General features: G+C 57.4%; 2 protein-coding genes across 3 annotated transcripts; both read right to left on the reverse strand.

The window, feature by feature from the left end:
- Positions 1–1320: 1320 nt before the first annotated feature.
- On the reverse strand, positions 1321–8573 carry MATCAP1 (microtubule associated tyrosine carboxypeptidase 1). 2 transcript variants are annotated; one of them, XM_047791643.1, is made up of 8 exons: positions 8192–8573; positions 5985–6177; positions 4729–5354; positions 4503–4646; positions 4109–4241; positions 2843–3148; positions 2649–2746; positions 1321–1570 (listed from the first exon to the last, which is right to left on the reverse strand). In XM_047791643.1, the coding sequence occupies exons 3-8, from the start codon at positions 5296–5298 to the stop codon at positions 1406–1408; spliced, it is 1416 nt and encodes a 471-aa protein (XP_047647599.1). In that variant the 5' UTR covers positions 5299–5354; positions 5985–6177; positions 8192–8573; the 3' UTR covers positions 1321–1405. The 2 variants fall into 2 exon arrangements, with proteins under 2 accessions (XP_047647599.1, XP_047647601.1); XM_047791645.1 differs by lacking the exon at positions 5985–6177.
- A 177-nt stretch (positions 8574–8750) lies between these two features.
- On the reverse strand, positions 8751–13855 carry EXOC3L1 (exocyst complex component 3 like 1). Its single transcript, XM_047791642.1, has 13 exons — positions 13377–13855; positions 12997–13157; positions 12692–12911; positions 11536–12148; positions 11339–11456; positions 11079–11204; positions 10879–10979; positions 10570–10680; positions 9729–9858; positions 9509–9631; positions 9270–9425; positions 9054–9178; positions 8751–8979 (listed from the first exon to the last, which is right to left on the reverse strand). The coding sequence occupies exons 1-13, from the start codon at positions 13396–13398 to the stop codon at positions 8790–8792; spliced, it is 2196 nt and encodes a 731-aa protein (XP_047647598.1). The 5' UTR covers positions 13399–13855; the 3' UTR covers positions 8751–8789.
- Positions 13856–14381: the final 526 nt, after the last annotated feature.

Here is a 14381-nt window from a genome sequence, read left to right on the forward strand (position 1 = left end):
AGGAGGCGCACTATACATATTCACTGTCTAAATGAATAAGGACTTTCCAGCTGTTTCCAAGTGTTTGGATGGGAAAACTAAGGCCAAGAGGGCAGACTTAGTTTACCTGGCATGCCGCTGTTAGCCCTCAGGCCCCAGGGAGGACTGGGTCAACCTCATATAGCTGAGTCAGGTGAAATTAGAAACAAAAATTATCTATCTTGGCACCTCTCCTGGTCTAGAAGGGGCTCAGGACTTGGAACAACTAGGAACCTGCCCCTCAGGCTTGAAGGCAGCTGCTGCCAGACTATGCCAACCTTTGCCAGAGACCAGCTGTGAAGGTACAGTAAAGACGGGACAGCAGAGGCCAGCACAGGAGGGGGCAGGGCCAGCTGAGCTTTCAGCTCAACTCACAAGGCCTGTGTGTGTGCGAGTATGAAATAAGAATAGAGCTAGGGAGAATTCCAGTTGTGGCTCAGCGGTAACAAAACTGACTAGTATCCATGAGGACGCAGGTTCGATCCCAGGCCTTGCTCAGTGGGTTAAGGATCCGGTGATGCCATGAGCTGCAATGTAGGTCACAGACATGGCTCAGGTCTCGAGTTAATGTGGCTGTGGCATAAGCCACAGCTACAGCTGCAGTTCAATTGCTACCCTAGAAACTTCCATATGCCGCCGGCGTGGCCCTAAAAAACAAAACAAACAAACAAACAAACAAAAAGAAAAGAGCTAGGAACAATTGGTGCCTTCCAGAGGAGCCCTGTTCCTTGCACCGAACCTTTGGAAGCTGCTGCCTCCCAGCCCCAGGAAGTAGGGCACATAAATCGGGAATAAATACATGACAGTGGGAGAGGCAAAATGCTGGCCAGGGCACCCCAGCCCGGCTGGCCTCCACTACCAGGATCCCTGGCCCTTGAGTCTGTGTCAAAGCTAGGATCTCAGGCTCAGGCAATCACCCCAGGAAAAGGGAACCCCCCCCCCACCGCCAGGACCCAGTGAGAGGTAGACAGCGTGAAAGCTGAAGGAGCACCAAGGGACCAGGTGGGGGAGGAAAGGACTGGAGCAGGTAGACACCCAAAGCCATCTCATGCAAGACCAAGTTTCTACTTCCTAACCACCCCCCATCCCCACCCATGCCCAGCTTTCTTCTGCCTCCGGGCTTTCTCTGTGCTCAACCGATGGCTAGAGACAAGGAGGGCAGACTTCGTTTGCCTGACATGCTGCTGTTGGCTCTCACGCCCCAGTGAGGCTACCAAGGGATACAGACTTTCTGATGTTGCTGCTCTTTCTCTTGATGAGGCCGGCCCTCCCCATTCCCCAAGAAACATCCAGGCTGTGGAAGCAGAGAGCAAGCAGCCAGCTTCATGTTCTGGGGACTAGTTTGAGCCCTCTGTCCAGGGCCTCTGCCTGTAGCCCTCAACCAGCATCAGTCAGGCAGCAGGCGGCCCAGCTCTGCCTCATCCAGCCGGTTGGTGGCCATGATGTGCTCCAGCTGCTGCCGGTAGCGCGCCAAGTCCTGCATGAAGTGGGGCACCCGGGTATTGTCCAGCACCCCATGGGGCCGAAGGTGGTCTACATCCTCATAGGACACCTGCAGGAAGGAAGCCGGGCCTCAAGGGTGGGCAGGGCACCCTGGCTTTCATGCAGCTTGTCCCACCTCTCCTGCAATGGCCCATAGCCCTTTGCTCCTGGAACTCCTCACTGTCCTCTCCTGATCTACTCCCAAAGTTATGTACACCGAAGCTCAGTTCTGGGGGTTTTCTCTTTCTCTCAACACCTTCTTTTATCCTCATGGTTCCTAGTCAGATTCGTTAACCACTGCGCCACGACAGGAACTCCCAAAAGGAGTCCACTCTTGGGAGTTCCTGTTGTGGCGCAGCGGACATGAATCCAACTAGTATCCATGAGGATGGGGGTTCGATCCCTGGCCTTGCTCAGTGGGTTAAGGATCTGGCATTGCCATGAGCTGTGGTGTAGATTGCAGATGCGGCTCAGATCCTGCATTGCTGTGGCCAGCAACTGTAGCTCTGATTCGACCCTTAGCCTGGGAACTTCCATATGCCGCAGATGCAACCCTGAAAAAAAAGGAGGCCACTCTCTGAGGATCTCTCTAGCTTGCCCCTGCCTCTTCAACTGCATGGCCACTACTGGCTTGGGCCAGAACACCATCAGTTCTGCAAAAGTGATTGGAAAGGCTCCTTCTCCTTTCCCTGTACTCTCTTCCCTAGGCCTCTCCCTCCCATATGACAAACAGAAGGAGACTTATAAAGCAAACATCTCTGCCACTCTTCTGTTTAAAGCTCCTAGGATTTTCCATTGCTTTGGATGAAGTTTGCCTTCCTCAGCCTAGCCCACCTACTCTGTGCCTGGAACTTGGTTCTGGGCCGTTTCCCCAGGCTCCTTCCCCAGGCTTCCCTGTTTGCTCCCTTAGACTGGTGTGCTCACCTCCTTTGAGATTCAGGGTCTGCACTCACACATCTGCGGGCTGGGTCAGGCACTATATTGGCGGCTAGACTATCATTTCATCTCCTGTGCTCACCTCCAGCCACGATCCCCTTACCAGAGAGGCGTGGCACCCGGTCCTCAGTCAAGTTCCAATTGCAGGCTCAGGGAACACTGCCGTGAGGGAGAGAGCTGGCTGGGACCTCTGAAGGCCTGCAGCCCCTCACCTTGCCCAGCGAGGTCAGCAGCGGGAAATCAATGGTTTGGCGATGCCGCAGAATGCGCACGATGCCGTCCAGGTACACCTGGTCCTTGCTGAAGCAGCCTGTGGACACAGGAGGGCCATGAGCCCCAAGCCCCAAACCCCAGCCTCACCCCCACCCACGCCCCAGATCAGGACACGCCCCCGCTGGGCGCCCACCCGGCCGCGAGGTGTCAGTCTGGCCGCGCTTGGCGCGCACGCAGTACTCCCAGCGCACGTCCGCGTCCTCCACGTAGCGCGCCAGGTCCTGGAAGAGCTGGCGGAAGGACATGCGCGCGGCACGGTGAATGGTGTAGTAGAGCAGCGCGGCGCGCCACAGGAAGGGCTGCTTGCGGAAGAGCACGCTGTGCAGGCTGGCCAGGCCCTCCTCGGTGGGGTTTGCGGGCCGCAGCCCGTATTGCAGCCGGCCCTCGGCGCTGTGCCACGGCTGCTGGGCGTTGTTCACGCCCCGAAGGTAATGAGTTCCTATGGGGAGAGCGAGGGGGAGGCTGTGCTGGGCCGAGCATCCAGGAGACCCTCCTGCCCAGCCTGGGCCCTGCTCTGCATGGCTGGACCTAGCCAGTGACTCACGCATCCGTATGCCCCCAAACTAGGCTCTCACACAAGTTCACCTCCTCAAAACACAGGCTCACCCAACCGCGGGCAGCATGAAGATCCTTCTCAGGTGAACTTGCACCCACGGACCCATAGTCTCACATGCAAGACTCCTCCGCCACCCGACCGAGCCACACACAGAAAACACACACCTCTTCCAGATTCACACTGCTTGCCAGCCACACACACACACACACACACACACACACACCCCTCTCCCAAATTCACACTGCCCACCATCTCCCTCTAGAGACGCAGGAACTCACACACCACCCTGCCCCTGCATCCTGCATGCCCATATCATGCTGATGTCCCCAGGAAAAACCACCTTTGCCCAGAGCAGCAGGATTCTTGATGAGGAGGGACAGATAGAAAAGAATAGTAATTAATGTCCCATGCTCTCCTTCCCAGCCTGGCCTAGTCCCTCGTAAACGCAGCTCTGTGTATCTTCAGCCAATTCCAATCCCAGGATCTGAACTTCTGCCCATTCTGGAGGGCCTGCCTGTTGGCTGGGCTAGTGGGACCCTTAGGCTTCTCCCTCTGGCCTGTCTGGGGCCTCAGCAGCCCTGCCCCACTATCAAGGGCAATCAGAGAGGAAGTAGAGGGAAGAAGAGACACCCAAAAGGAACAAGAAATGGAGGTGAGCCCAGAAAATGAAATGGCCTAAGTCTGGGAGCCAGAGGGAGGAGGGAGCTGGTCACAAAGGGAAGGGACTCACCTCCAGAAGGAATGGGGAAAAAGAGAGCGGGTGGGGTTACTGGAGCCCCTCACTGCCCTCCTCATGTCCCAGCCCCCTCTCCACCCTACCCACCCACCTACCCACACCCTGACCTATCTCGTGTCGTAGCATGCCCTCCAGCCAATACTGGCGGGCTCCAGTCAGGTTGATGGCCAGTGTTGGTCGGCTGTTCTCCACCATCATCACTGCCTGGGACAGCAGGTCTTCACTCAGCTGCACCACAACCTGCAGGTGGGAAGAGCCCTGAGCTGTGGCCTTAGCCCTGGGGCCAGTGTGCAAGGGCAGCCAGGCTGGACACTTGGCCAGGACATCCATCCTTCCCCACCTCTGTTAGGAGCCAGCTCCCACCTTACTGGGGCAGGGGCAGGGAAAGGGGCTTGCCTGCAGTCACTAGTTTTACCAGTGTGGAACTAGACTGGCACTGCCCACTTGGGAGCCTGATTTGGAGCATGTGGAAAAGGGTCCCTGCAGGTAGGACGAGCTCACCTCCCCAACGCAGCCCTCCTTCTGCATGTATTTGCGCACAATGGACCAGATCTGGCACTTGGTCAGCAGCTGCCCCCCAGTTGCAGCCTCGAAGTGTTCATAGGTACCAAACTTCTCCAAGACAGCCTCAATGATGCCAACTGCCTGCACAAAGGGCCGCAGTAGCAGGTCAGGCCAGGCCTCTCAGGCGGTTGGGGCCAGGGTGAGGTGGGCAGTCTGGACTGACCTGATGGATGAACTGTCCGGAGGCCTCACAGTACTTCTCCAGCACAGCTGTAGGCATGGGCTCCTGGTACTCGAACTGTGGGTTGTAGGTATAATGGGACTGGAAGAACTTGTCCCGCTCACGGTCCATGTTGGTTGGCCGCAGAGCCACCAACATGCAGGGGCTCTTGCTGCCACCACGGCCTGCATCCTTTCGAGTCTTAGCAATGTGAGGCAGGGAGGCTGCAGAGCGCAGGGTGCCCCCACCTGGGTCCCGTCCCCGTCCAGGTGGGGCCCGACCCTGGGTGCTGCCCCCCCGCCGGCCAGTACTGTTTACGGTGTAGGTGCTCTCACTGCGACGCATGTGGCCACGGATGCCCAAGTGCAGCTCAGAGAAGGGCTGCAGCTCAGGTTGGGGCCGCAGGGCTGAGGGAACTGACAGAGCCAGTGGCAAGGCCAGGGACCGAGGCCAGGGGTAGAGTGCTGTCCCATCTCGGTCTGAGGGCTTCAGCCTATGGCCCAAGGATGAAGGACTGGCTGGAGGGCTGGGGGGTGCCTGTTCATACACCTGAGCCCCTGAGTCCAGCACCATTCTGTCCTTGGGGTCACATCCAGCCGGGTTCCTCCAACTCCCCACACTGTCGACTTCTGGGGACACAGAAAGGCAGGTGGAGGCCAGCATGAGTGGGTGTGGCCTGAGGACCGGGAGGCCCCGTGCTCCACACTGCCCTTGTTGTGCCTAGGACCTGATGCCAGGTCTTCACCTGCCCCCTCACCTCTACCCCCGTGTCCCTTCCCTCCAGCAAGCTCACCCAAGCAAGGTGGATGAGGGGGAAGCAGGTGGTGCTTGGTGGTGGTTACTCAAATGCCTGTAGCAAGTGAGCTCCTGAGAGCAAGGCCTAAGTGCCTATTCATGATTCTAATCACTGTGCTCAATGCCCAGCCAGACTGGGAGCTTGGTACCGTGTAACCTGAGCTGCCAGATGACGGCTGCGGGGGTCTCACTACTGTCCCTCTCACTGGGCTCCATTCACATCCTCCAGCCCATTGGGCCTCACACAGTTTGAATGCCCCTGTGGCCCTTGCTTTTGCTAGTCTCCCCCGACCCCTGCCACCTGGCACGCTCTTCCCCCATCAGGACCATCTGTTCAAATCCAAATCAGAATCAGCTTTCAGTGAGCAGAGGGGAACTTCAGCAAATCCAAGCCAGCCCCAGGTTTGTCTCCTATCAGAGGCATCTTCCTAGTGGTCACCCAAGGCCAGTGTCGGGACACTCACCCCTGATTGGACTGTACCAGGGCTCGGTCCATTCCAGTCTCTCCCCAGAGACTGACTGATGGTTCCAGCCTCCAAACTCTCCTGCCTGCTCAGGGACATAATTCCAGCATTTCTCCTCTCTCCCACATCATCAATGTCTTCCTCTCTACTGGATTCTTCCCATCAGCATAAACACACACTGTTATTTCTCCATCTTAAAAAACAAAACAAAACCCTCGCTTGACCCCACACTCTTCCAGCTCCACTGCATCTCCCTCCAGCTTCTTCTCAGGACAGCACAACACCTTACGTTATCTACATTCAGTTTCCAATTCCTTCTTTCCTGTTCATCAGTTTCATTCCAATTAGGCTTCCCCCCACTCTCCATCAAAACTGATCTGACCAAGGTCACCAGTGATCTTCATATTGATCAGTAGAACTTGACAAAGTTTATCAGTTCATCTGGGCTTAGCTAAGTTCTCCACTTGGTTCTCAAATACACTGGAACGTAGTTCGCAGCTCACTGACTGTTTGTTCTTGGTTTTCCTTGCTGGTCATCCCTATCTTCCTGACTTCTTAACACTGTAATGCCCAGGACTTGAAAAACTCTGTCCTCGGAGTTCCCTTCGTGGCTCAGTGGTTAACGAATCTAAGAACCATGAGGTTGTGGGTTCGGTCCCTGGCCTTGCTCAGTGGGTTAAGGATCCAGCGTTGCTGTGAGCTGTGGTGTAGGTCGAAGACTTGGTTCGGATCCCGAGTTGCTGTGGCTCTGGTGTAGGTCGGCAGCTACAGCTCCAATTAGACCCCTAGCCTGGGAACCTCCATATGCTGAGGGAGCGGCCCTAGAAAAGGCAAAAAGACAAAACAAAAAACAAAAAAACAAAAAACAAACCTCTGTCCTCATTTTCATTTACACTCCTTCCCTGGGTGATCTCATCCACTGTCATGGTTTTAGATATGTCAGCCCCAATTTCTTCCATTAACTTCAGACTAATGTTGCCAGTTCTCAATTCAATATCTATGTCTGAATGTAGAAGAGGCATCTCAAACTGAACATGTCTCCTGTCTGGAATGCTTTCCTTCCTGTAACTGAAGGCGTCATTCACTTTCTTTCCTCAGATTTCTGTACAAATGTGATTAGAAAAGCTTCCCTAACACACCCTTTATAAAGTAGTAAACCTCCTCTGCCCTCTCCATCATAGCTCCCCTTCCCCATATTATTGTTCTCTGAAGCAGTTATCATCATCTGAAGTACAGTATATATGATTAGTTATATGTTTTCTCCTTTTCAGTGTTCACAACTGTGTCTACAGAACAGTACCTGACCCAGAGCAGTTGCTCAATAAACCAAGCAGTTGCTCATCTGAAACCAAGAGCCCTTCTCCATGTCAGAACTGGAATCATTCCTTCCCTGCACTTTGCTTCCCCATCTGGATCTGATTCCCTCCCCCTCCCTGCACTCTGCCTAGTGACAAACTGATGGAAAAGATTTCAGGTCTCAAGTTTCCCTCCCCTCAGCTAACTATACACTTTTCTGGATTCCTCGCTGGTCTCTGGGCCTCTGCTTTACCAACCCCCTTCACCTCCCTTTCTTTCACTTGACCTACCTCTTTGCAATTACCAGAATTCGCCTGTGTTCCTTTCATGTCTCAGGTCTTTCTGCCAAGAATGCCCTCCCAATGTCTCCCTGTAGCAAACTCCTAATCATTCTTCAGGGTTCAGTTTAGGCCTCACCTCCTCTGGGAAGCCTTCTCAGCGTCTTAAAGGCTTCCAGGGCCTAGGCAGCTTCTTTACCACCCTAGGCTGTCCCTGTCGGAGCCTCGGTCCGTGTCCCCCCACTATCCCCTGAACTCCCTGAGCGCAGGGACGTGTCTGATTCACCCTCATGACCCAAGTACCCCGCACTAGATATAGAATGAATGAAAGATGGCTGTGGGAGGAGCCCCGGCTGAAGGCGGAGTCTGACAAATGAGAGGGTGTGGTCTGTACCAATAAGAAACTCCGGGAGAGGATAACGTGGAAGAAGAGCCAATGGGGACGAGGAGATCGAGGAGGGGCGTGATCTACAGCCAATAAGTGGCGGTGGATGGGGCACAGGGCGTGCCCAATGGAGGGCGGGGCCAGAGGACAATGGATCGGGGTTCCCTGGTAGATGAGTAGGGGTCGAGTCCAACGCCTTTTCGGCCCCTCAGGGTTAGGGGAATTCCTTCCGCGTGCCGCACCCCCACCTGTTCGCTCCTCTTCTTGCTGCTGCCGTTCCCGCTCCGCAACACCGGTGGCCGGCCACCCAACCCACGGGAGCCGACGCTAGTGACGCACGCACTCGGGCGCGCGCACGCTCGGACAAAGGCGCGCGGACTCGCGTCAATCTTCTCAGCCGCACGCGCCGAAAAACACGGCGCGGGGTGGGGCCAGGCAGAGCAGAGGGGGAGATATTAGCCATCGGGTCACGCCCCTGGGAGGGGCGTTATCTTAAGCCCGCCCCCTCGACAAGGGTTTTTGCGGGTTTCACGGCTTCAAGCGCTACTCAGAGGTCCGACGCGGGACCCAAGAGGCGCGAGCTCGTTGCCGATGCGCGGATATGTGTGGATGTAGTTCGCATACAGCAGCGGAAGCCCAGATACTTGGGAAAGCAGCCCACACAGGATTAATGCCGGGATAGGTGGGGCACAGCCGTGTATCAGAATTGGAGCCATGATACCTTAGGCGCGTCACTGCACGTGGTCCCCCGACTTTCGCGGGCACTTTTATTTCCTCCCCCTTTCTCCAGCAAACACATCCAGGCCGTGAATGGGGCCGTGGCTTTATTTTGCAGGCAGCTGGAGGTCAGGCACAGGACCCCGAAGAGAGGCAGGAAGACAGCGGGGGTGCAGGTGTTGGCACGAGGCTGAAGAGTGCGCGGCGTCCAGCTTGGGGCGATGGCTGTGGGCCGACCTGCAGGGAGCTGAGTGCGGCCAGGCGCTGCTCCCGCGACACGTCCCCGCGCAGGTCCAAGAGGGCGGAGACGTGATCCTCGCTGAAGATACGAGGTGCATCAGCCCCGTCCAGCCCCGCCCGCGTCCCTTCTCCCCTTCCGGGCTGTCTTCGCACCTCACATCGGGAAATTGTTGCCGCAGGCCTGCCACCTCGAGGCCAAGTAGTGTGGGGTCCCGGAGGTTCAGCAACTCCCTCAGGGCGAGCAGCACCGGCGCGCACTGAACGCTCTCCTCCAGACCCTGAGTACGTCGGGATAGATCTCGCGCCAGCCCTTGGCCCCCACCCAACCACCGAGACTCCCTCCCATCTGCTCGCTCAAGGAGTTCTCACCAAACTGAGGAAAAGCTCCTGAAGCTGGGCGGCATCTTGCCGTAGGCGCTCGGCCGCCTGTGTCCGCTCCTCGGCATTGCGGCACACTAGGCGGCCTTGCATCAGCGCACGTAGGTACTGCAGCACCACGATGTGCTCCGCCTCGGCCAGCAGCAGCTGCGGGAGCTCGATCGAATGGGTCCAGGATCCTTTTCCCATGAGCACTTTCACCCCTCCCTAACCTTTTTCCCCAAGCGCACCTGGACCGCGGGTTTCCGCACGTGTCGGAAGTCCTGGCAGAAGCGCGCCGTCCGCTTGCACACATCGTCCAGTAGCTCCGGGCTCGACAGCCACCGGCGCGAAGGTAGAGCTTCGAACAGGGGCTGGGATCAGGGCGGAGGATGGTCAAAGACACAGCTGCAGGGACGATTCAGACCTGGCATTCTCTGCAGAAACCCGCATCTCCAGCTGAAGCCTCACCTGTAGCTCCGCTAGCAGCGCCTCCAACACCAGGCGGCAGATCCTCCTCTGCAACTCGTCCAGCGCTGCCTCCACTGGAGCCAGGGTCCCTGGGGCCACCCAGTCGGGCTGCAGGACGGACACGGAGGAACTGGACCGACCAAAAGTAAGGCTTCAGGACCAAGGCCAAGGCCCAAGAGGCTCTCGGTTGTCTAGCCACTTGGACGCCACCTAGTGGCGGAGGTGTGTAGCGTGAGGGGACAAGAAGGGCGGCTCCGCGCACGTCTGAAGGCCTGGGGCTTGGACTGAGGCCAGGAGCGGTGGGCTCAGCGAGCTAGAAGGCACACAGGCCAAAGCTGGACCTGCCTCTAGTTCATGGTGTGACCTTGAGAAATTCATGTCTTTCTGTTTCTATTTCGGTAAGGGCAGAGTCAAAATCATTGACTTGTTTGTCTTCTGCCCCCACCTCAAAGAACAGGAGACTCAAGAGGAAGGGAAAGTTTTGTTCTGTTTACAGCTGTAACCCCAGATATTACCTGGCAAAGAGTAGGGCCTTGTTAAGTATTTTTTGAATGAATGTATAATTGACACTATGTGCCGGGCACTGTGGTAGGTACTTCACATCGCTTATGTGATTCTCAAGATTTCCATTATTACCCATTTACTGCTGATGAGAAAAGCAAGACTCAGATTAGGTAACTGGCCCAAAGTCACATAGTTAGTAATTAGCAGAACTAGGATTGGAATCCCAGAGCTGTGTGAGTCCAAAATTCCTAAAGGCCTAGTGTGAGCTGTGTCCATACCTAATAGGTGCTCGGTTAGAGGTTAGTGAAGGTGGGGTTCTCTGGGGGTCTCCTGGTACCTGAGTGCTAATTGATGGTTGAGGGTGGCCAGTAGGTAGAGCACGTAATGAGGGGCCATTGCTTCCCCTCTGAGATGGTCTCGGGAGAATCGGATCAGAGCATCACTGAAGCTGCAAAGAGTAGATGTGGTTCCTGTACCTGCTGTCACTCTGGCACAACCCCAGTCCTCTGGCCCCCACCTCCAAGAAACCCAAGGCCTTGTTTTGAAAGAGCCCTTTTCCGCGGGTGTGACTAATTCACTCGGAGCCCCTTAGGGCTGCCCCAGGAGCAGGACCAGGGGTGGGGAGCGGGTCAGTGCCTTGGCAGACCTCCTCAGGAATGCGTTCAGTTCTGACAGAGCCATGCCATGCACCCTCCGCTGCAGTGACTCACTGACCATGCTGGTCACTCGAATGTTCTCTTCCAGGATCTACAGGCAGGGATGGGCAGCCATCAGCGAAGTCCTAGTCCTGCCCTCCTTCCCTTTCCCTACAAGAGCTTCCCGCCTGCCTCACCACTTTTCACCCACCTGCAGCACAATTGCCGGCATCGGTGAGTGATAGAAGCCAGATGGGTCTGTGTCAGGCTCCTGGTCTCGGCTCCACTCAGCTACCTCCCCATCCAGTGCCTTCTGCAACCACTGGGCCACACTCGCCTGGGGAAAGGGACAAGGCACAGAGGATGCAGCAGGGCACGGACACTACCAGAGACAGGTAGACGTGCCACTTCACAGATACAGGCCCACAGCTGGTGGCAGAGCTGCTCTGAGCCGGAGCCCCAACTACTTACCTGGACTTTGGCCACAAATGTTGCCTCCAGCTGCTCGATGTTCTCCAGGGTCAGGAGGGGCTCCAGATCAGACACATCAGCCTCAGGCCCCAACTCCAGGCTCCCCATCATTTCTGGACTGAAGATGGGGGGCCCAGTGTAACACTGAGCCCCCAGCCTTTGATCCACCCACTGCCCATTGCCCCGAGAACACTGACCCCAGGTACACATGCAGTGCCCAGTGCAGTAAGGTGAAGGCATCAGCAGCTTCCAGCTCAGGCCCTTCCAGAAGTTGTTGCAGGCAGCGGCGCAGGCCACTGTGCAGGGTGTGGGCCCACAGCTGGACCACCTGGTAGTGTGGTGGGCAGCAAGGTGCTACTAGGGCCTCAGCTGTGGCCAATTCAGCTGGTAGAGCCACCCGCAGAGCCTCCAGCCATTCTGCTAGAGCCCCCGGCCCAGGCCGCAGAGGTGTCCCAAAGTGGATCCGCTCTAGGCCCCCCTGTAGTGCCTGCAAACAGCGCTGCCGCCAGTTCCGGGGGGGCTGCTCCAGGGAAGTTGTGTGTCCAGCATCAACCTCTGCCACACGGACAGCAGCCACCAGCAGGGATGGGTCCTCTCGTGCCAGATGCCCCGCAGCCCCTGCAGCCTCCTCCACAGCCTGGCCCAGAGCCTCGGCCAGAGGACCCAGCCCCTCGAAGACTGGCAGCTCCAGGCCCCCCAGAGGCGCCCGAGTCTCCTCTTGCAGCTGCTCCAGCTCCCGAAGGCTCACATATGCCTCCAAGAGCCGCTGGGCATCAATCAGGGTCTGTGTGTGGGCCACTGCAGCCGGCACTAAGCAGGGAGAAGAGACAGCCCTGGGTCTCAGCCTTCCCACCTGGGCAGTGGTTACAGCAGTGGATGCAAAGCTCCTGGGGGCAGGGTGATGTGTAAAATATTCAATAATCGGCACAGTAGAGCATGGCCAATCTCACAGGACCCAGGAAGGGCTGCATGGTGAGCCAGGCTTAAACCCTTGAGCTGATGGAACATAAGGAAGTCAGGGGGCCTGAAGGGAAGGCTGAGAGGAACTCAGGGGCCATGCCAGTGGCTATTCATCTACCCTGTTCGAGAAATATTTCAATAAATTAACAGCCAAGGTGGCTAGAGCCACTTGACTGGGTGTCAGTCCTGACTCCGACTTTCCATGCTTGGGCACCCCAGAATGAGCTAATGTGCACCCTGCTTCATATGCCATTTAAAGCCCGAGCTACTGTCTGGGAGGTCCCTGGTGTGTCCCTCCACGCGGTCTCCCACTGCTGCCCCAGCCCCTTGATCAGTGGTGGTGTTTGTTGACTAGCTCTTGGAGGGCTGAGGCCCAGGGCCTTGCACACTCACCAGCTCGCAGCCGGGGCAGCAGCTGAGACATGGCCTGCAGTTGCTTGTGCTGGACAACCTGCCTCTGAAGGGGTTCTAGGGTCTTCGCAGCCTCGGCCATATCCCGGAGCAATCCACGGGCCTGGCCCAAGGCCTCGCGGGCTCCCTGCACGGCTTCAAGAGCCTGGGCCAGCTGCCACACACCAGTCTTCACACCCTCCAGGTAGGACTGCACCACCGACTGGGGGAGAGAGGCCACCAGTGAGGCCTGGCCAGTCCCACAGCCTGCCCCCAGCACTCCTGCCTCCTGCCTGCCTGAGGCCCACCTTGATGCGTGCTTCCAGGGAACAGGTCCGCTGCACCTCGCGGCTGCGGTACTGGCCCAGCCTGGCCAGCTGTTCCGGCCGGTAGAAGACGCCTGAGGCCCACTTGAGTGCTGCACCCCGGGCCAGCTGCTCCGCCCTCTCCTGCTCCGGCCACTCAGGTCCTAGGCAGGAAGAGCCTGGGCAGCCGCATCTTTTGGGCAGGGCCTACAGGAAGCGGCTGCCACCGAATCTGCTCCCCTACTCAGCCTGTTCCCCCAGAGCCCATTCCCCTCCCACCTCCCCCCTGCTCTCCGACCAGACCTGGCAGGGAAGACTCAACCCCTCCACTCCCATCTTTCTTGAGGCCATCCCTCCCTCAGCCCACCCAGAAGGGCTCCTACCCGGGGGAAATGCAGGCTGCATTTTGTTGTTGGCTGCTGAGTCCGTGGCAGGCCCTGGAGGAGCTGGAGCAGAGACAGGAGTGGGGGTGAGGTGATCCAGGTTAGCACAGGCAGAGTGGGTGCTCCTCTGAGCTGCAGCCTCTGTCAAGGCCCCTCTGAGCAGGAGGAGGCCTTCCTAAGGAAGCGCTTCAGGAAATGCGAGGGAGGTGGATGTGTTGAGGAGGCGCCTGAGACGCCTTCGCCTGCTGGGTTTCTCAGTTTTGCCCCTCAGATGCCAAGTGAAGCCGGGTAGGCACAGGCCGTCACTGGATACCGCTCTGCTCGCACTCTCAGTTGCAGAGGACAGTTTGATACGGGACTCTCTAGCCTTGACCAGGCGTCCAGTTCTCCCTCCCCCACAAATAGCCTTAGCCTTGAGGATGGCCCTCTCCCCCAGCCCTCTGGGCAGAACTGGGTACTCCCTCCACTGGCTCCCGAGGCCCACACCTTGGCAAGCAGCAGGAAAATTCCTCTCCCCAAGGAAGCCTCTGTCCCACCTCCCTGCCCAGGAGCTGCCTCCGCCCTCCAAGGTCCCGCCCTCCGCAAGGCCACATGCAGAAAGGAAGGAAGCTGAGTCTCTGGTACTTTATTCCCAACAGGAAAGAGCATCTGCATTGTGGGACGGGGTGGGGAGGGCTGGGCGCCACTTCCTTGGGGGGAGGGGGGTATACTCCTGTGATTACTGAGTCTTGAGCAGCCTAAGACCTCTTAGTGCTCAGCACACAGACGTGAACTAGACGGCCCCAGCTTGCGTGGAGCGCAAGCTTTGCAAAGTTGAACAACGTCACTGTGTGAAAATCGCGTCGATGGGCCCTTCAGAGGCAGGTGTGTACCTCTGCAGAGAAGCGAGAGACCACAGGCTGTCGTGAGGAAGGTGTGTGAGGGGTGGTAGCGGAGAGGGGTGGAAGAGTTAGAAAACCTGTGTTTGTCTTGAGAGTTAAAGGGAGCCGTGGAAGGGACTACTAG

Source organism: Phacochoerus africanus, chromosome 8 (genome assembly GCF_016906955.1).
Source record: "Phacochoerus africanus isolate WHEZ1 chromosome 8, ROS_Pafr_v1, whole genome shotgun sequence".
Lineage (NCBI taxonomy): Eukaryota > Metazoa > Chordata > Mammalia > Artiodactyla > Suidae > Phacochoerus > Phacochoerus africanus.